The 21,275-nt window shown below is 45.6% G+C and overlaps 1 protein-coding gene across 5 annotated transcripts; it reads left to right on the forward strand.

The window, feature by feature from the left end:
* Positions 1-12,910: 12,910 nt before the first annotated feature.
* On the forward strand, positions 12,911-20,106 carry LOC131192781 (zinc finger protein OZF-like). 5 transcript variants are annotated; one of them, XM_058172295.1, is made up of 3 exons: positions 12,936-13,033; positions 15,579-16,053; positions 18,071-20,106. In XM_058172295.1, exon 3 carries the CDS (start codon positions 18,138-18,140, stop codon positions 19,365-19,367), a length of 1,230 nt encoding a protein of 409 aa, XP_058028278.1. In that variant the 5' UTR covers positions 12,936-13,033; positions 15,579-16,053; positions 18,071-18,137; the 3' UTR covers positions 19,368-20,106. The 5 variants fall into 5 exon arrangements, with proteins under 5 accessions (XP_058028275.1, XP_058028278.1, XP_058028274.1 ...); XM_058172292.1 differs by lacking the exon at positions 15,579-16,053 and having other exon boundaries at positions 12,911-13,033; XM_058172291.1 differs by lacking the exon at positions 12,936-13,033 and having other exon boundaries at positions 13,049-16,053.
* Positions 20,107-21,275: the final 1,169 nt, after the last annotated feature.

Raw genomic sequence — 21,275 nt, forward strand, 5'->3', positions numbered from 1 at the left:
GTGGATGTTTTACAAAGCAAAGGTTTTAAGGAGGTTTTTTATTTATTTATTTATTATTTTTTTAAACAAACAAAACAAAAAACCATCTTCAATCCAAATATAGTGTGTCGGTGGGCTGATTACAAATCTTTTGTGCAATTTCACCATGTACATATCATTAATTTATCTAGTCTTATATTTTATCAGTCTAATATATATCCAAACATTTTGATCAGTTAATACTTTAGTTAACTGTGACATTTCATTCTCTCATTTCATATACCGTATATACTCGAGTATAAGCCGAGTTTTTCGGCACGTTTTTTGTGCTGAAAAACGCCCCCTTGGCTTATACTCGAGTCTACCTCTGACCGACCCAGGAGAGGGTTTTTGCCCTCGGGAACAGCTGGGCCGGCAGGGCGAGCAAATGCTGCCGGCATGCTTTGCCAGCTCGGCCGGCTCGTTTTAGGCGGGCTGGCCTCCGGCGTTTCTTCCGCTTTTGATGGCGGCGGCGGTGGTCGGCGGAGGCGGGGCGGAGGGCGTTCGACATTTTGCCCCTCTCACTCGTCCTCCTCTTGCCCAGCGGTGGGGGCGGAGGCGTTGTCACCCTCGCCCTCCTCTCCAGCGAAATTGAGTGCGGCGGCAGTGGGGGTGGGTGGGTGGGGAGGCCGCCGTGAAGTGCCGGCTGGGGGCCGGGGCCAATCCGGGCTCCCCAGCCGGCTGCCTACGCACTCAATTTCGGCTTTGAAGGGAAGCAGTGACAAACAAATAGAGTTCTTCTGCCCCTTGGCGTTTGTCACCCTCGCCCTCCTCTCCGGCGAAATTGAGTGCGAGGCGGCAGTGGGGGTGGGGGGAGGCCGCCGTGAAGTGCCGGCTGGGGGCCAGGGCCAATCCGGGCTCCCCAGCCGGCACTCACGGCTCCCCACCAACGCCTCGACTTTCGAAGGGCGGTGACAAGCGAAGCAGCTCTCTTTGTTGTCACTCTGCCTCGGAGAAGGCGGAGGCGTTGTCACCCTCGCCCTCCTCTCCGAGCCGAAATTGAGTGCGGCGGCAGTGGGGGTGGGTGGGTGGGGAGGCCGCCGTGAAGTGCCGGCTGGGGGCCGGGCCAATCCCGGGCTCCCCAGCGGCACTCCGCCTCCCCGCACTCAATTTGACTTTCGAAGGAGGCGTGACAACGCCCCTCATGGCGAGTGACAAACAAATAGAGTTCTTCTACGCCCCTTGGCGTTTGTCACCCTCGCCCTCCTCTCCGGCGAAAAGTGAGTGCGGCGGCAGTGGGGGTGGGGAGGCCGCCGTGAAGTGCCGGCTGGGGAGCCGGGATTGGCTCCTGGGCTCCAGCCGGCACGGCGCCTCCTGCCGCACTCAGCCGGCTTTCGAAGGCGACGCCCTCGCCCACCGCGGGCAAGAGGAGGGCAGTGAGAGGCGAAAATGTGAGCGCCCCTCCGCCCCTCCGCCGACCACCGCCGCCGCCATCAGCGGCGGCGGAAAAGCGCCGGAGGCCAGCCGCCGCCCAAAGCAGCGGCCGAGCTGGCAAGCATGGCACTTCAATCCCGGGCTCCCCAGCCGGCACTTCACGGCCTCCCCACCACCACCACCCCCACTGCCGCCGCACTCAATTTGCTTTTCGGAGGAGGCGGCGAGTGTGTCAAGCGCCAAGGCGAGAAGAACTCTCTTTATTTGTTTGTCACTCTCGCCCTCCTCTTACTTCCTCCTCTACGCCCTCGGAGGCGGAGGCGTTGTCCTGAATACATCCCAATAAAATGCAAAGGTTTCAAAGCATGTTTTGGAAAAGCAGCGAGGATGGGGAGAATGCTGCCTTGAATGTGAAAAGCGTGGAAAACTCCAACTACAGTATAAAAAAAACATTTGCACTCAGTACTTTTTATTTTATTTTATTTTTGCCAAGTTTTCCCCAGGGTTTTCCCCTATGGAAATTGGGGAGGTGGGGAGAAAGAGGTGAAAAGAAAAGCCTCTTGGAAGCGAAAATCTGGCAAGAACAAACAATTTCTCCCCGAGAGAGAGGAGGAGGAGGAGGAGAGATGGGGCATTGCAAGCTAGGGTGGGAAGAAGGAGGAGGAAGAAGAAGGAGGCAAAAGAAACCGACCCTCGCAGATCACAAATTAGCTTTCCTTCTCCAAACCAATTTTTTAAAAAAACCCGTTCTACCCAGAGCAAATGGCAAATAAGCAGCCCGTTTTGAGTCTGATTATTGTTTCATGGTTGCCCTCTCTGATCTCCTTGTACATGACAAGGCACCTCTAACCCAGCGCTTTGTGTTTGTTATTGGTAATTCTCCTCTCCTTCTTCCATTGGAGTCCTCTCCCTTCCTTTCGAGCAGGCGGGCGATTTACCTTCTCTGCCTCTTTTATTTTCCTGGAGGTGGAGGTGTATTCCTAAGGATGCCTTCAGTGCTGGGGAAGGAGCCGATCCATGGAGGGAGGGCGGCGCTGCCGGCCGCTGCTTACAGAGGCGAAAGAGCCAGGAGACCTTGGCATGGGTGGGCGGCTGGTGTAAGGCAGGGCAGAACCTTGACCCATAAGGATCCCGGGAGGTGGGGGCGAAGAGAGGCAGAGAAGGAGGGAGGAGGAAGGAAAAGAAAAGAAAAGGGGAGTGAAAATAAGAGCAGTCCGAGCAATAAATAAATATTGCTGGGCTGCTTTCCAAAATCCTCAACGGAACTAAAAGTTGCAAGTGTTTTGTGAGTTCAAACAGTCCTTCAGACTAACACGTTTCATTAAAAGATACAAAGTTTGGTAAACTGAAGCTCGCTCTGTCCAATGCAAAAATCATCATCATCATAATAATAATAATAATGATAATAATAATAATAATAATAATGATGATGATAATGATAATAATAATAATAATAATAATAATAATAATAATAATAATGATGATGTTGATGATGATAATAATGTTAATAATGTTAATGATAATAATAATAATAATAATAATGATGATGATGATGATGATGATGATAATGATAATAACAATAATAATAATAATAATAATAATAATAATAATAATAATAATAATAATAATAATAATATTCAGCCGTGCTTACTTTGATGGCAGCCTGACGTAAAATGGGGGCAGGGGATACATACAGTTAGGGAAAATAACAAAACAATGTTTTGGGCTCAATTGCAGTCTTAAATTGAGGACTACGGTGCAATTTGAACCTTATTGGACACTTCATTCCTGGAGGGTTTTTAAAGAACAGACTGGACAATCCTTTGTCTGAAACAGTATAGGATCTCTTGCTTGAGGAGTGGGGACTGGACTAGAAGATCACTGTTAGTTTGGGATATGTTCAGAGCCCACACATCTGATGACATAAAAAAATTGGCAAAGTCATCTCAAGTCACTTTGGCCGTTATTCCAGGTGGGCTTACATCTGTATTGCAGCCCCTAGATGTCAGTTTAAATAAACCTTTCAAGGACCATGTGCGAAGGATGTGGCATGAATGGATGACATCTGGTCAAGCTCGTCTGACAAAAGTTGGAAATCTGAGAAAGCCAGACATAGAACTAATAGCACAGTGGGTTCGTGATGCATGGGAAGATATTCCAGAGGACATGGTGCAACGTGCCTTCAAGAAATGTGGCATTAGTAATGCTATGGATGGCAGTGAAGACAGCGCATTGTATGAGAGTGACACCAGTGATGATGCCGACTGTGAACTCAGTGATGACGACAACGTATATGCGGATAACATCACAGAAGCTGAAGTAGCTGAAGCTCTGTTTGGACAAACAGATGATGAGGAGGAGAACTCCAGTTTTGAGGGATTTTAGCTCTCGTTAGCTTGGTTGCTGTTACTTTTAAAGATACTGTATTTTTGATACCATATTCTTTTTGGGGACCCCCTTTTGCACTTTTATTGTTTTTCGTTCAAATAAATATTCATGTTATTTTACTTGGCTCTATCTTTATTTTTTACATTGACCAGTAGCTGCCTCATTTCCCACCCTCGGCTTATACTCGAGTCAATAGTTTTTCCCAGTTTTTGTGGTAAAATTAGGTACCTCGGCTTATATTCGGATCGGCTTATACTCGAGTATATACGGTAGGTTTTTCTAAATTAATATTATACATCATCCATTCCATCCTCTTAATCAATTATATAACTCAACCTTTCTCAAATCTCTTTAACATATTTTCCCTTCTAGCCATTGATAAAAAGGTCCAATATCTTATAATATTGTTTGTCTTCCTGCTCTCTGATTTCAAATGTCAATTTACTCATTTCTGCACATTCCATTATTTTCCTAATGATTGAGTCTTGCAATGGTAATTTTTCATTTTTCCAATTCTTAGCAAACACAATCCTAGCTGCTGTTACAACATTCACAATCAAATATCTCAATTCTCTATTATATGTTTTGGGTATAATTCCCAATAGGAAAACTTCTGGCTTAAAGTCTATATGTTTCTTTATCATCTTTTCCAACCATGTGTGGATTTTAGTCCAATATCTTTTAGTTTCTGCACATGTCCACCACATATGGGAATATCTGGTGAACCTTCCAACATTTTTTGGATTTGTTCTTAAACATTCTGGCTATTCTTGTTGGGGCAAGATGCCACCTGTAAAACATCCTGTACAAATTATCTTTATTTGAAGTAGACATCGTCATTTTATAATTTTGCGTCCACAATTTTTGCCATACCTCTAAATCAATTCCGTGTCCAAAATTTTTCCCCCAAGCAATCCTCGTCTCTTTAACTTGTTCATCTTCTAATTTAAACTCTAATAAATACCCATATAATTTCCTAATTAAATTGTCATCGGTACCTGTTAAAATTTTATCTAAATTAATCAAATTATTATAAAAACCTTCTGTTTTGGAATCTTTATCATATCTGGAGAGTATTTGCAAATAAGAAAACCAATTCATTTTTATACCTTGTGTTTCTAGTTTTTGCATAGTTTTTAGATCACCCTTTTCATTCAACAATTCACTATATCTAACAATTTGTTCTTTCCTAAATATTATTGAATATGAAAATGCCTCAATGGTTGGTACCCAGACTGGAATTTTTAAATAGTGAATTTTTTTTAATCCTTTCCCAGTTTAATAACAAAGCCTCTCTTATGGTTTTAAGGAGGTTTTGAGGCTGGTTGCCACCTGACACTTCCCTCTGCTTCCCTACTATTCCCAGAGGGGCTGCCAAGAACCCGGGGGAGGGGGGGGAGGCAGAAGGCTTGGGGTGGGGGGAAGGAAGGGAAGGGCCGTGTCTCCTCCAGATGCTGCTTCAAGGTCAGCCAGCATCCCACTTCATAGCAAACTCTGCATGGACACCTTGCCTGAACCTCTTTGGTTGTGGGGTTGGGGAATGGGAGGAGATCAGCCCTTTTCACACATGCTCTTCCCCATCTGATCTCTCTCACCTTCCTTTGAGTTTTCCTACTCACAACTATGCCTTGGCTCCCTTTGGACTTCATCCTGCTGGTTTCTTCCATTTTGGTTCATCAAAATCTTTGTTAAATGATGTAGGCTTTCCTGCCTGGGCAGGGGGTTGGACTAGAAGGCCTCCAAGGTCCCTTCCAACTCTGTTGTTGTTGTTGTTGTTATTATTATTATTATTAAATCTTGGTTTAGAACATAAGCATTTGTTTTTTATGGTTCCAATTTGGGTCGGTTAACAGGATCAGAGATTTTTGTCTTCCGAGCTTTAGGTCTTGTGCTGGAGCCCATCCTCAGGGAACTTCCCTCCAGCAGAGCGTATGCTATTGTCTGTGTGGTGTGGTTGTGTCTGTGGACCACACCAAGTTCTCTGAGGATGGGCTCCAGCACGAGTCCGAAAGCTCAGAAGGCAAAAGCTCTGATCCCGCTGACCTACCCAGATTGGATCCTGCAACTTCATCCTGGGACACGTATATTCGCCTTTGTTTTTTATCTTTATTTGTCAAAACGGCAATGCAGTGAAAGTTTTTGCCTTCATTATTTGTGTTTCCTATGGGCAGTCCTCGACTTATGACTAAAACTGGACTACCATCTCACTTGTTCAGCAAAGCGGTCATTATGTGAGAGATCATGTGACCGCTTTGCTCAAGAACTGCAATTCTGCCCTCACTGTTGCGCTTGTTATTAGCAATAGCACTTTGATTTAGATACATAGTGGTTTACAGCACTCTCTGAGCAGTTTACAGACGTCAGCATCTTGCCTTCAACAATTTTGTGGTTTTCTGTGTTTCTTGAAAGGAAATAATGTTCTCATTCTTCTTTTTTGTTCCACCAGCAGGAAAACAACTGTGATCAAAGATTTACCTTTAAGACAACTAACGAGAGATAGTAGAAATTCAGCCCAAGGCAGCAGCCAAAGGAAAGCATGAAGCATGGGAAACTCTTGGATCCCCCATCAGACAAAAGCAGCCCTCCAAGAACGCCCAAAAGAACCCATGAATGCTCAGAGTGTGGGAAATCCTTTGCTCACAGATCCCTCCTTTTGACCCACAGGAAGGTCCATGTGGGAAGGGGATCAAGTCAAGGTTTGGAGTGTGAGAAATTTTTCTCTGGGAAAAACTCCAAAGATCTCAGAAGCCTCACGACACCAAAACCCTATAAATGTGAGGAATGTGACTTATGCTTTGGTCAAAAGTCAGCCCTTCTCAGACATCAGAAAATCCACACAGGAGAGAAACCTTATCAATGTCTGGAATGTGGGAAATTTTTTGGTAGAAAAGCCACTCTCAGAAAACATGAGAGAATTCACACAGGGGAGAAACCTTACAAGTGTTGGGAATGTGGGAAGAGCTTTTCTCAGAACTCAAGTCTTTGGATCCATGAGAAGATTCATGCTGGAATCAAATCTTACAAGTGCTATGAGTGTGGAAAGTATTTCAGCCAGAGTTCAGGTCTTCGGAGTCATGAAAAAACACACACAGGGGAGAAAAATGTAAAGTGCCTTGAATGTGGGAAATGTTTTACCTCAAAATCCACACTGGTGCTACATCAGAGACGTCACACTGGAGAGAGACCCTATGAATGCCCAGAATGTGAGAGACGATTTGTGTTTTCTCATGAACTTCAAACACATCAGAAGTGGCACAAAGGGGACCTACCCCATAAATGTGGGGAGTGTGGGAAAAGTTTTATTTCACCAACCCGAGTTCAGATTCATCAGAGAATCCACACGGGGGAGAAGCCCTACAAATGTGGGGAGTGTGGGAAATGCTTTTCCCAAAAACAACACCTTGAACGCCATCAAATCTTCCACACAGGAGAGAAGCCATTCAGATGCGTAGAATGTGGAAAATCTTTTGCTTCTCATGGAGGCCTTTGGAGCCATCATAAAACCCACACAGGGGAGAAGCCACATCAATGCAACGACTGTGGAAGATTTTATCGTAGCTCATCAGCCCTTAGGAGTCATGTGAAAATTCACACAGGGGAAAAAAACTACAAATGTTTGGAGTGTGGGAGAACATTTGCTCATTCAGGTTCCCTTATAAGTCACAGCCGAATCCATACAGGAGAGAAACCCTATAAATGTGTGGAGTGTGGGAAATGTTTTGCCCAATCTTCAGCACTTCACCTGCACACCCGAAATCACACAGGAGTGTGGCCTTACAAGTGCACAGAGTGCGAAAAACCTTTTCCTAGTAAATCAAAGCTAAAAAGGCACCAAAAAGTCCATAGCAGAGATAAATCTCCTCAGCTGTGAACAACATTTGGGAGCACTTTTTTTCAACACAACCTTTACCAGGAGCTTCACACAATGACAAAATGGAAATCCTACAATTATTTGGTGCAAGTAAAAGCTTTTCCTACGGAAGGGACCTCAAATCCCATCAGAGAGTACACAATGAGGCAAAAGGGTGCAAATGTTGGGAATGTGAGAATATTTTGCTCACAAAGCCGTATTAGTCACTTACCGGAGTGATTACACAAAAGTGTTATAAGTATGTGGGGAGTAGATAAAATGGTTTGCAGAGAACAGGAGGTCCTTGACTTACGACCACAATGTGGAATGGATTTCTGGTCATAGGTTGCTACAGTCGTGAGTTAAGGAACCAGGAATTTCTTTTAATTTTTACTAGACTTTTTTGACCAATGAGAAGTGAAAATTTAGAGAGAAGAAAAGAGTGAAGGGTGGAATGAATCTGGTGGTTTATATAGTGATAAAATGTTGTTGTTAAATCTGCTGGTTGAGGATGAAGAAGGAAAGTTTCTTTTTCCTGTTACCCTCTTTGGAGGGATTTTTTTTCCTTTTTTTCATTGTTTTTTTCATATATTCACACAGAGATATTGGTATTAATTTACTTTCTGTGCATATAATTCTGAATAAAAGTATTTTTTAAAATAACCAAGAGGGCCTTTTTCAGAAGATGGACTGGGTGGCTCAAAAAAGACAAGATAGCAGTCAGATTGTGCCATACGGTGCAGCCAAAGTGGGTTGAGAAAGTGGCTCTCGGACCTCCCCTGGATCAGGAGATGGGCTGTGAGGAGGAGGAAGAGGAGGAGGAGATGGAAGGGTGTTTGAGAGTGCAGGGCCCATGGTTCCCAGCGGCTACTAGCGGAGGGAGCCTTGCAGGGGTGAAATGCTCCCATTTCAGACCAGATCGCCCGACCCGGTCGCGATGGCAGAAAACCAATAGCAAAAATCCCTGCCCCCCCCCCCATGCCCAGCTAAGCTGCACGATCATTAGAGGGTTTTTTTTTTCTTTTAAAAAGCATTTTTTCTTCAGCCGAAAAAATGCTTTTAAAAGAAAAAAAAGTTGGCCACGTCCACCCAGTCACATTACCCCCCACCAAGCCACACCCACAGAACCGGTAGTAACAAATTTTTCATTTCATCACTGGAGCCACGTTTTTAGAGGAGGGGCGGGAAACCTGTTGCAAGAGGCTACCGGAAGATGCCCCCTAGAGGAGAGATGGGAAATTGTTGGTCCCAGCAGGATCCACCCTTGGGGGGGGCTGGAGGGGGGAGGAAAATGAGGTGAAGGGGAGCTTCTTCCTGAGCCTCCTCCATCTTCCCAGGGTGGAAGAAGGCAGGCAGACACTCAACTGGTCCAGCAGTCCCCCTAAAGCTCTGGAGGGAACCATGGATCCCAGTGGGGCCTCTGCCCCCCAAAATACAAGAGATGGGAAGAGACCCCCAGAAGCTTTCTGGGCTGCAAGGAACGTAATATCCATGCTTCTCTATCCCTCTTCCTTTGGGGGAGAATCTGGGGAGGGGATCACAATACGGATTCCTACACCCATAATCCTCTGTTCTCCCAGCCCTTCGACCCCCACCTGCCCTGGAAGGTGAAAGGGGAAGATTTTCAGGTTTTTTGTGGGGGCGTCTTGCAGCTTGGGGTGTTTCATACCAGGACCGGACGGCAGTGTGAACTTCATTTTGTGTCCTCAAAGACACTCAACTGGAATCTCCCTTTCTCTTTGTGCCTGGAGGGGTGGACTACATGCCCCTTCAAGGTCTTTTGAGTCCAGGCTGAGTCTGCTGTGGTTTAGAAAGGGGAAAGTAGAGCCAGGGGTCTCTATGAAGAGCCTCCATCCTCCAGGTCATGGTTGTCCTAAGATGTTTTTCCAAAAGGGATCTGGACTTTTTTGGTTTTTTTCCCTTGAAAATATTTCCCTTCTCATTCCAGAAGCTTCTTGTCAGGAAATGTGATGAACTTGTGGGTGTGGGGCAGGGCTGTGAACTGTCAACTGGGTGTGGAAAACCTGGAAGCTTTTTCAGTTTTGGGTTTTCCCAGCTGTGCCAACGTGACAGCTCTAATGAATTGGAACTTTATTTTGTTGGGGGTCTTCCTTGGAACATTTCTTCCGTTCTGACTGAATGGTGGAGGATGGAAGGATTGATATTCCTTGCAGTCACTTGGTGCTGAATCAGGGTGCAAAGGGGTGTGGAGCCTTCCTGGGGCTGCTGAAAGGACCCTGTTGTAGACAGGAGGAGGGGGGGTCCTTTCCACCCCCCTCTGTTGTGGGAGGGCTGCTCATTTTGGCAAAGATTTGGCCCCTCTTTCCATCCAGGGCTCCTCTCTGTCCAGAAAGTGGAGGTGGCTGTCCTCAAAGGAGCCCCCCCCATGTCTTTTTAGATGCAGATGGGCATCTCCTCCTCCTGGGTTTGTCCTCTGGGACACAATACAAATCCTTCCTTTCTCCCCCTCCCAGTCAGTCAGAACTGAAGAAGCTTCTTAGGTGAGAAGGGAAATGTTTTCAAGGGGAAAGAATACCCAAGAAAGTCCAGTTTGCCTTTTTTTTGTGGGGAAAAGCACCTTTGTGAAGTGAAGCCAGAATTTTGGGGCTCCTTCAGATTCAGGCTCAGGGGAGGAAGCCCCCAGCAGTGGCTGGTCCGGAGCCTTTTTTAGAAGTTAGCCAAGTTGGGGGAGACGGAGAGTGCCTGGAGGGCTGGGGTCCCTGGAAACCATCCGAGCAGCAGCTCCTGGAGAGGTGAAACGTTCTTCCCCCCAAGAGCCCAGAGCGAACGAGCCCCCAGGAGCACCCCACCCAGGAGAGACCCCCCCCTTCAACACCAAGGACCCTGTGCTAAGCCTGTGGGACAGACCCTCCCTCCAGAAGTGGCTTCCTGGTGCAGCTTCCTGGTGCAGTTGAGGAATGGGAGGTGAAGGTCTCCCCTTGGGGAGCCAGCTGGTCCTGGGTTCAAATCCTGATGCTGCCACTCTCACCTTTGAGCATGGGAGCCTGCTGTGACCTGGCTGAGGTCCTGCTTTGAGAAATTGGGCAGAGAGGGTTGTGTTCTGTCCCCCTCGCCTCAGTCCAAGCGATGACTTAATTAGCCGCCACTATCAGCTCTGGCAGCAGAATAGCCAGCGTCTGCCAAGAGCCTCTGTTATCTTCTACTATGCTGGTGATTCACCTAGAAACAAACTTCAGCTCTTAATCAGTGGATTTGCCTGTTACAAAGAGACAGAGCAACTCTGGCTGCCTTTTATATCCTGTGGGGTGTGGCTCCATGACTCAGCACTTCCTAGGCCTGCCCCACCCTTGCTTCTGTTGTTCCCTCCTCTCCTGCCTACGAAACCTAGGATTCAACCAAGCCTGATTGCTGTCAGCTGGGTCTGGAGGCATGGCCTGGGGGGGGGGGAAGAGTCAGGGGACGGAGGCCTCGTTATCTCTTCCACCTGGCCTGTTTCTGGCTCCTGGAGCTGAGTCAGGCAAGCCAGTGCTCCCGAGGTAAGTCCTGACGGCCCTTCCCCCTCACTGTCCAAATCACTTTCTGGCAGCAGGCTCGGGGGTGCAGACACAACACTAATATCCATGCTTCCCTATCACTCTTTCTTTGGAGGGGATCACAATAAGGATTCCTACACCCATAATCCTCTGCTCTCCCAGCCTTTTGACCCCCACATGCCCTGGATACTGCAAACCTTTTTTCTCCCCCCCCCCCCGTCTTCATCCCCACTATCTTTCTTTGAATGGTTTTCAAGGCCTCTTTCCTGACCCCCTTCCAAATTGGCCTCCCTGTAGCCCCCCAAGATCATCTCCAAGGGAGGGGCCCCAGCACCCTTCACTCAAGGGAGAATTTGGAAGAGCAACTCAGACCCCCCCCCCCAGTAGAAGCAGAGAAGGTGAGAAGGGAAGATTATCAGTCGGGGGGGGGGTGTTGCAGCTTAAGGGGGGTGTTCAGGGGGCTGCTTCATGCCAGGACGCTTTAAGAGCGCAGAGTAGACTTCCTTTTCGGGGGGGGTGCATGATTCTCAACCCAAATCTCCCTTTCTCTGTGTGCTTGGAGGGGTGGACTTTTAAGGGTCTTTTAAGCCCCCCTTGAATCCAGGCTGAGTTTGCTGTGGTTTTGAAAGGGCAAAGTGGAGCCAGGGGTCTCCCTGAAGAGCCTCCATCCTCCAGGTCATGGTTGTCCCTAAGATGCTTTTCCAAGTGGCACCTGGACTTTCTTGTTTTTTTTTCCCCTTGAAAACATTTCCCTTCTCAGCCCAGAAGCTTCTCCAGTTCTGACTGAGCAGTGGAGGATGGAAGGATTGATAGTCATTTGGTGCTGAATCAGGGCGCAAAGGGATGTGGAGCCTTCCTGAGGCTGCCTCTAACTATGGTTCATTCTCTCCTTTTCTTCCATCCTCCATGAAATGGCATCTCCTCCCCAGCTGAATGCAGCACAATGTTTTCCTAGCTGTTTTACCTGGCAAGGGGACTTTTCTCTCTTGATCCCATAGAAATCTCCTTTGTGACATCCTTGCTGATGTTGTCAGAAGCTGGGATCAGCTGGACTCCTATTGGCTACTTCAGGGGGGCTTCTGGCATCTTCCTGCCCCCTCCAAGCACATGGTGGGTCCCCCTGTGAGCCCCTTGATCTAGACACCTGGTTCCCCAGAGGCTCCTCAAGTCTGATGGAGGCTCTTTCTCTTTATGGTTATGAGGTTCTCTGGAACGAAGGTCCATTCGTGGGCTAAATGGGAGGTCAACTGAGTATCTGGATATGGACACCTGGTTCCCCAGAAGTGGATCCCACGTAGCACAAAGGATGAAGGGCACCTAATTGGAGGGGAGGTGGCGTATCCCTCTATGCTGCTCTTCCTTTGGGTCAGGATCCCCCCCTCTTCTCCAGCTCCAGAAATGCCAGGAGCCTTAGAATCAATCAGGGAGAAGAGCTCAGGGTGGAAATCGGGGGTCCTTAGTGGTCTCTGAGCTTCGGTGTTTCCCCCGGAGACGTCTCATTACCCAACTAGGTAACAACATCAGGGCAGCAACCAACCACCAACCTCTGGGAGCCCCAAGGACTCTTCAACTCTTACGGGGCCTTTTTGCCAAACTCTTTCAGGGCATCTGCAGAGCTTCAGCTTCCAGTGCGCTCACAGACACATACAGACACACACACACACACAAAATATCACAAAAACACACAAAGGGTTTCGGAGCACGTAATCCTAGCTGAAAGCGGGAGGGGGACGGAGAAGAGGCGGAGCTTCAAGGAGTAGGCGGAACCCGAGAGGAAGGCAGAAGCCCCGCCCCCAGTCTCTCCTGTCCCACCGGCTGGATCTCCGCTTCTCTCCGCGAGTCCGTCTTCAAGCAGGCAGGACCGGCGCTGGATCCCTCGAGAGAGTCTCCTGGATCCCGCTCGGGGCAGGTGGGGCTGCTCTCCCTCTGGCTTCCAGATCCTCCCAACGCCAGGAGGAAGGGAGCTGCGGATCCCGCTCTTCGGCTCGCAAGGTTTTCCCCGGAGAGATCCGGCTCTGGCGTTGCCTGCAAGGACCGTCTCCCTCCCTTCCCTCCGGGGGGGGGTGGCAAATAGGGGGGTGGATCTACCCCCTTCTCACCCGGCCAAGGCTCCCCGGGGAGGGGGGGGTCCAGGCAGGAACTTTGGGGAGGTTACTTTCAGAAAGTCTCTCTGTGGGCCGTTTGAACAGGAAGCCTCTGAACATCCGTTTCCCTCAAGTGCAGTTGCAAAAATGGAGTAAACGGAGTTTTAAAAGGTGGTTTGAGATATGCAAGGTGGATTTAACACAGACTGACCTCAGGGCAATGGGAAGGGGAGCGTTTGGGACATAGAAAAGATTTAAATGATTTGAATGGAGCTCATGTTTTCTTCAAACCCCTCTCCCCGCCCCCGAGTTCCTCTTTCTTTGAGCTCCGTCTAAAAGGGGTAAAATAACATTCTTTATTTTTATGCTAATTTTTACTTTGCTTTTTCTTTAAAAATCTGGGTAGAATTTCTAAGCTTTGCATTTCCCTTGTTTTGCCCAGAAGAGGCTGGGATGTGGCATCGCCTCCTAGGTGGATGTTTTAGAATCCACAAACTCTTAAGGAAGTTTGGAGGCTGGTCTCCTGAGTAGCTCCCGGAATAAGCTGATGGCCAGAAGGCTGCCTTGCGTGATTTTCAAACGCCTGTCCAAAGTAGCTTTGGGTCTGTGACGTCCTCCTGGCTACTTTCCATCTCAACCAGTGGCAAACTCGCCTGACCAAATAACCAGCCAAGAGACAGCGAAGACCTTCCGTTTCTTTTATTGCCATAAACGGGGAGAAGCTTTCAAAGTTTGATCCTCTCCAAAGTTTACCTTCTCGAATCAAGATCTTTTATACATTCCCTGCACTGGCCGCCAGTCCCTATTTGTCAGAAATGGTGTAGGCTGACTAGATGACCTGTTAGGTCCCTTCCAATTTTGTTAATCTGTTAATCCTCGTTCCCCATTGGCTGAGATAACTATGAGGTTACATTTTCTCTGACTGCCTTCTTCATATTACCTGCTTCCCTCCCCAAACATGGCAAGTCAGATATTACATGTGCATTTAAATAAGCAAGACAATTTATGCAAGGTGGATCAATATTCAATAGTTTATGGAGCCATATTCTTTTAGCTTGTTTTGCAGTTCCTGGTTATTTTATGCATTCTTCGAACAATAGGGACTTTCCCAGGGGTGAAATGTAAAATTTGTTACCACCAGATCTGTGGGCGTGGCTTAGTGGGGGTGGGGGTAAAGTGACTGGGTGCACATGGCCAAGTTTTTTTAAAAAAAAACTTTTAAAAGCATTTTTTCTACAACCTCTTCGGAAGAGTTTTTAAAAGCTGCGCAGGCTGAAGAAAAAATGCTTTTAAAAGTAAAAAAAAACCCAACCTCTGATGATCCCTCAGTTCAGCTCGGCATGGGGTGGGGGCAGGGATTTTTGCTACCGATTCTCCAAACCACCCACTGCCATCATTACCGGATCAGGTGATCCGGTCCGAACCAGGAGCATTTCACCCCTGGTCTTTCCTCTTATTGATGAACGTATCTTTTCTTTTATGTACACTGAGAGCATATGCACCAAGACAAATTCCTTGTGTGTCCAATCACACTTGGCCAATAAAATTCTATTCTATTCTATTCGTTTTAGTTTTAGTTTTCTCTTTCCTGTTTTTCAGTTTGCTTTGTTTTACCTTTAAGCTAGCTATTTCCTCTTGTAGCTACCTCCCCTTCCAATTTTATATTCGTAAGATCTTTCACTTACCTCTCTCAGTGTGGCAGCCACTTCTTGGTGGATGTTTTAGAAAGCAGAAATTTGAGGCTGGTCTTGTGAGCAGCTGGTAGAACAAGCTGATGGCCAGAAGGTTGCCTTGCGTGATTTTAAAATGCCTGTCCAAAGTAGCTTTGGGTCCCAGGAAGCCTGGAATCTTGGTGGTCTTGCAGCCTCCAAAAGAGTGGGAAAGAGCAGCCCTTTTCACTCATGCTCTTCCCCATCTGATCTCTCACCTTCCATTGAGTCTCCCTACTCAGAACTATGCATTGGTCCCTATTGGACTTCATCCTGCTGGTTTCTTACCTTTTGGCCCGTCAAGATCTTCTTGAATCATGATTCTATCTCCATTGTTTCGTGTCCTCAACCAATAATCTTATTTTTTCCCTCCTTCTTCCAGGTCATTTATTAGATTATGGTGGGGCAGGTAGGGAGGAGGTGAGGCTAACATGGACGGTATTGTGTTAGCTACAAAAGAAATGATGGAGTATCGCATTGGAGGAGACTGCTAAACTGAGAGCAAACACCCCCTGCACTTCCTGCTTCACCCACCTGCTCTTCATTTTTAATTTGACACTATTGTGCCATCATTTTTTTATCCCATTGTTTATCGTTTCATTATTCTGATATTGTTTCTGATTTACACCTATATTCATTTCTCCATTTTTACTTTCCTAAGTCCCCTGGAGTAGGCCCTCAGTGAGATGGGTGGCAAATAAATTTAAACAACAAGTAAATAAACAGCACGAAGAAGAGCTGCGTGGTCTTCCCAAGAGGAAGAGGCTGAGCCGTGAAACGGATCCATGCGGGGAGAGGAAACGTGTCACGAGAAAGCCAGGATGGATTAGCCAGGATGGGATGGAGCTCATAAGCAGAAAAATCAGAAAGAGCAAGAAAAGGGGAAAAGAAATGAGTTGCTTACTCTAACCACAACACTTTCCTTCTCTTTTGCTTCTGCGATGCCTTAATCTTTTGCGTTGCCTGTTCTGTAGTCCTCGATTTACGACTACAGTTGGGATTAGAATCCCACTTGTTTTGGAAAGTGATCGTTACGTGAGATATCACATGATGGCTTTGCTCAATGAGTGAAATTCTACACTCACTATCTCGGTTGTTAAGTGATTTCACAGTTCATTAAGTGGATGGAGCCACAGGTAAGAATCACAGGTGTGTCTCGGGTGTGTGTGTGTGTGTGAGGAGGGAGGGGGCAGGGGAGGCCCCCAGATTCCCAGTACAGTTTGACTTGAGGAGGTCCTGAAGAAGCTTAGAGAGGCTTTGGTCCACATTGCTTATAAACAGTATGGAACATGCAGCTTGGACAACAGCACAAGGCTGCAGAGGCCACTGGTCTGGGGATTAAGGCTGCTTTTCTTGGCGGCAGTGGTGGCACTTTTTTAAAATTTTTTTATTTTTATTTGCATTTATATCCCGCCCTTCTTCGAAGACTCAGGGCGGCTTACACTATGTCAAGCAATAGTCTTCATCCATTTGTATATTATATACAAACTCAACTTTTATTGCCCCCAACAATCTGGGTCCTCATTTTACCTACCTTATAAAGAATGGAAGGCTGAGTCAATCTTGGGCCTGGTGGGACTTGAACCTGCAGTAATTGCAAGCAGCTGTGTTAATAACAGACTGTTTTAGCAGTCTGAGCCACCAGAGGCCCTTTTCAGAGGCTCTGGGCTGAAGTCCAGGCCTGGAGTCAATGGCAGATGGCTGAAATGGTTTTAGTCTTCGGCCTCCACTTAAGGCACCACCCTGGCATTTCTGGCCCGTTGCAGGGCCCAGTTGGGGCGACTGAGGCTTTGGGGAGTGGCTGCACTTTTGCACCTCACTTAATTCATGCGTGGCCTGGGCTGCACCTCCAGGGTCTCCCCCACACCCCCTTCAGGCACCCCTCCACTTCTTCCCTGGGTCTCCCTCCACTTAACAACCCACAAAATCACTTAATGACCACAACAGCATGAGGGTTTTCCTCCTAGTGATTTTGTGAGTCTCTAAATTTCTTTGTTTTTAAAAAAATATTTTTTATTGTTTTATATCATACATTCCATGTGGGGCAATGCGTTCTCTAGGTGTCCATGGTGTTAACATACCAACAATATCATTGTCATTATAATCGTATACATATAAACAAATATGCGGTAATGTATAAACAAATAATAATATCAATCATCTTTACAACATGTGCTGTCTTCCATCAAAGAATCGATTATATAACCGTCAAAATATTAACTCATCAGTTTTTCTTTCTCATGTAGACCATATTTCATCCAATTCCATTCCTCTAATTTCAATATCTGTCATTTAACCATTTGTAGAATAGTTCCCATGTTGTAAAATAATCTGAATCTTCTTTTCCTTTAATTTTGGTGGGTTAACCTGTCCACCTCTGTACACTCCAAATTTTTTTTATGATAATAATATCATCTTCAGGGGTTTCTGGGTTTTTCCAACATTGTGCATATACAATCCTAGTTGCTGTTCGGATATGTAAAACAAAATATGTGTTACCCTTATTATAGTTTCCTGGAAGTATGCCCAACAAATATGTCTGAGGTTTCAAATCTGTGTGTTGCCTTGTGCTATTTTCCAGCCATGCGTGTATTTTCTTCCAGTATTTTTATACTTTGGGACATGTCCACCATATATGGTAATAGGAGCCTGGTGTCCGATTGCAGTTCCAACATTTAACAGACCTGTTTTTATACATGCACTACCTGACTCTGTGGTCTCTTCCCAAAATCCCCAAAGCTTTAACCAAAAACTATCTACTATTGACCTCACCCCATTCCTAAGAGGTCTGTAAGGGGCATACATAAGAGCACCAGCGTGCCTACCGTTCCTGTCCCAATGTCCCCTTTGATTGTATCCAATTCGTATAATTTTTTTATACTTGTGCTTATATATATATGCTTATATATCATATAGTTATTTCATGCTTATGCTTACATATACTGTTATGACCAAATAAATAAAATAAAATAAATAAATAAATAATAAAATGTTAAAATGTTCGCTAATCTTGCAGGAGAATAATGCCATCTATGAAACAATTTATTGAGGTTTTCTGTGTATGATGTTGATATTGTAAGTTTATGATTTCTATTCCATGAGTCTCTACATTTCTGAAAAGAAAATTCTCTGTTTCTCTTCCCTTCACCAAAGATTTACCTGCAAGTCAACTATCAACAGATAGTAGAAAATCAGCACAAGGCAGCAGCTGCCAGAACACATGGAGTGTGGGACACTTTTGGATCCCTCATCAGACACAAGCAGCCCTCTGAAAAACCAGAAAACATCCCACGAATGCTCAGAGTGTGGGAATGGTCTCCAGTCCCTCCTTTTGACCCACAGGAAGGTCCATGTGGGAAGGGGATCCAGTCAAGGTTTGAAGGGTGAGAAGTCCTTCTCTGGAACAGACACCAAAGATCTCGGAAGCCCCCCAAAAATAAAACGCTATAAATGTGAGGAATGTGATTTATGCTTTGGTCTAAAGTCAGCCCTTCTTAGACATCAGAAAATCCACACTGGAGAGAAACCTTATCCATGTCTGGAATGTGGGATTTTTTTCCGTAGAAAAGCCACTCTTAGAAACCACGAGAGAATTCACACAGGGGAGAAACCTTACAAGTGTTGGGAATGTGGGAAGAGCTTTTCTCAGAAATCAAATCTTTTGACCCATGAGAAGATTCATGCGGGAATAAAATCTTGCAAGTGCTTTGAGTGTGGAAAATGTTTCACCCTGAGTTCATCTCTTCAGAGACATTGGAAAACACACACAGGGGAGAAAAATGAAAAGTGCCTCGAATGTGGGAAATGTTTTACCTCAAAATCAAACCTGGAGCGACACCAGAGACGTCACACCGGAGAGAGACCCTATGAATGCCCAGATTGTGAGAAACGATATGTGTATTCTTTTGAACTTCGGAGACACCAGGAATGGCACAAAGGGGAGAAACCCCATCAATGTGGGGAGTGTGGGAAAGGTTTTCTTACACAAAGTGAGGTTCAGAGTCATGAAAGAATCCACACAGGGGAGAAGCCATTCAGCTGCGTCGAATGTGGGAAATCTTTTGGTTATAAGGGAAATCTTTCCGCGCATCAGAAAATTCACACAGGGGAGAAGTCACATCAATGCAACGAATGCGGGAGATTTTATATTAACACATCAACCCTTAGAGAGCATATAAAAGTTCACACAGGAGAAAAAAACTACAAATGTTTAAACTGTGGGAGAACATTTGCTCGTTCATCTTCCCTTAGAATTCACAGCCGAATCCATACAGGAGAGAAACCTTATAAATGCTCAGAGTGCGATAAATGTTTTTCACAGAAAGGTTCTCTTGTGATGCATCAGCGAATCCACACTGGAGAGAAACCCTGTAAATGTCTGGAGTGTGGAAAATGTTTTGCCCAGCCTTCAGCACTTCGTACGCACACCCGAAGTCACGCAGGAGAATAGCCTCACAAGTGCACAGAGTGCGAGAAACCTTTTCCTAGTAAATAAAACCTTTAAAAGCACCAGAAAATACACAACAGAGATAAATCTCTTCAGCTGTGAACAATGTAGGAAACCCTTTTTCTCCAACATTCAGTTGGAAACCTTTACCAGGAACTTCACACAGTGACAGAAGGGAAATCGTACAAATATTTGATGTGGGGAAAATGTTTTTCCTAGTCAAGCAACCTTAAATCCCATCGGACACCACACAGTGAGGCAAAAGGGCACAAGTGCTGGGAGTGTGAGGAAGTTTTGCTCACAAAAGCCACATTAGTAACTTATGTGTGGAGTAGATATAATGTTTTGCAGGGAACAGGAAGTCCTCGACTTAGGACCATCACTTGGAATGGATTTCCGGTCATACGATGCTACAGTTTAAGTATTTTTGTTAATTTTTACCACTTTTGTTGATCAATAAAGAGAACTCTGAAGATTTGGAGAGGAGAAAATGGGGTGAGGGTGGAATGAAGATGCATCTGGTGCTTTATTTAGTGATTAAATGTTGATGTTGAATATAGTTGCTAAAGAGGAAGAAGAAACGTTCCTTTTTCTTACTATCTTTTTTGGAGTGATTTTTTTCACATTGTCTTTTTCATGTTTTCATACAGACACACACATACTTGTATTGTTTCTTTGTTGGATCTGTAAATACAATCCTTAATAAAATTATTATTCAAAATAATCAAGAGGACTATTTTCAGGTATGACAAAAACCTCAAGATGGCAGCCAAATTGCGCCACAGTGTTTATTCAGAAACTTGCTGGGTTTTTTTAGCTCTGTGTTTGATGCCCTTTAAAACGGACAGAACACCAGTTGTGTAGAAACAGCTGCCATTCCGATTCTTTGGGCTCCATCTCCTCCCGCTGGACACTTGACTTCCTGTGTGGAATTCAAAGGGGAACTTTAGGAGAAATGTCCTGGGTTGGAATTTGGATGGATCCCTGCTCTTAAGGGCAGATCGTTGGTGGCCACCTACATGTGCCTGACACACCCATGATTAAATGAACCACATCTTACTGAGGACACACATTGTAGGTCACAAGAAGTGCGACTTTCCATTATGTCATCAATTTATTGGAAATTGGAAATTGATACCAAGTTGAGTTTCATGTAACACCAAATTCAGTTACTGTGAGGCTGTTGTGTGTGCAATTAAGGCTACTGTGTTCATATTTGTGGATTTAACGATGAATTTACATTCCTTTAAGTTTATTCTGAGTCTTTACGGAGATATTACAATATTATTCATATATTGTGTTACATTAAATATTTTTCTTGACTATTTCTATCAATCCAAACCCAATATATCTATTTTTCATCAAAATATCACTTCAAATAGTGTACATTTAATAGGATCTTTTTGTGGGATTCATAAACCTCACTAAAGGAGACCTACCTTAACTCCTCCTTTGCCTTTAACCCTGGTTAAAAACAACTCTAGCTGTTTTCCTTGGGAAGTGGTCTTTTCCCTCTTGACCCCATAGAAATCTCCTTTATGACATCGTGGCTGAGCTGGGATCTGCCAGTCTCCTATTGGCTCCTTCAAGGGGGCTTCTGGCATTTCTCCACCCCCTCCAAGCAGAGGGCAGATGCAGCCATGAAGGTTCACTCCAGGCAGCCATCAACCTGCGACCATTTGCAGTTATGACGGACAGATCTGCAAATGGGACCCAGACCCATAAAACCCAAACCAAGAGAACCAAAAGGATCAGGCTCCCCTTGTAGACACAGATACTCCAGTCCTCCAGTCCCAGCTTTACCCTGTCCCAGGTATTGGTCAACAGTTATTTGCAAAAATAATAAAAGGCAGATATAAATAAAAAAGGAAAAAGGAAATCATTTCTATTTTGCAGAGGCTTGGCAATATT

Source organism: Ahaetulla prasina, chromosome 2, assembly GCF_028640845.1.
Source record: "Ahaetulla prasina isolate Xishuangbanna chromosome 2, ASM2864084v1, whole genome shotgun sequence".
In the NCBI taxonomy this organism is placed as follows: Eukaryota; Metazoa; Chordata; class Lepidosauria; order Squamata; family Colubridae; genus Ahaetulla; species Ahaetulla prasina.

What these genes read in the sequence shown, in the direction of transcription:
- LOC131192781 (XM_058172292.1), top strand. Translation starts at nt 18,138, where the DNA reads ATGGAGTGTGGGACACTTTTGGATCCCTCATCAGACACAAGCAGCCCT.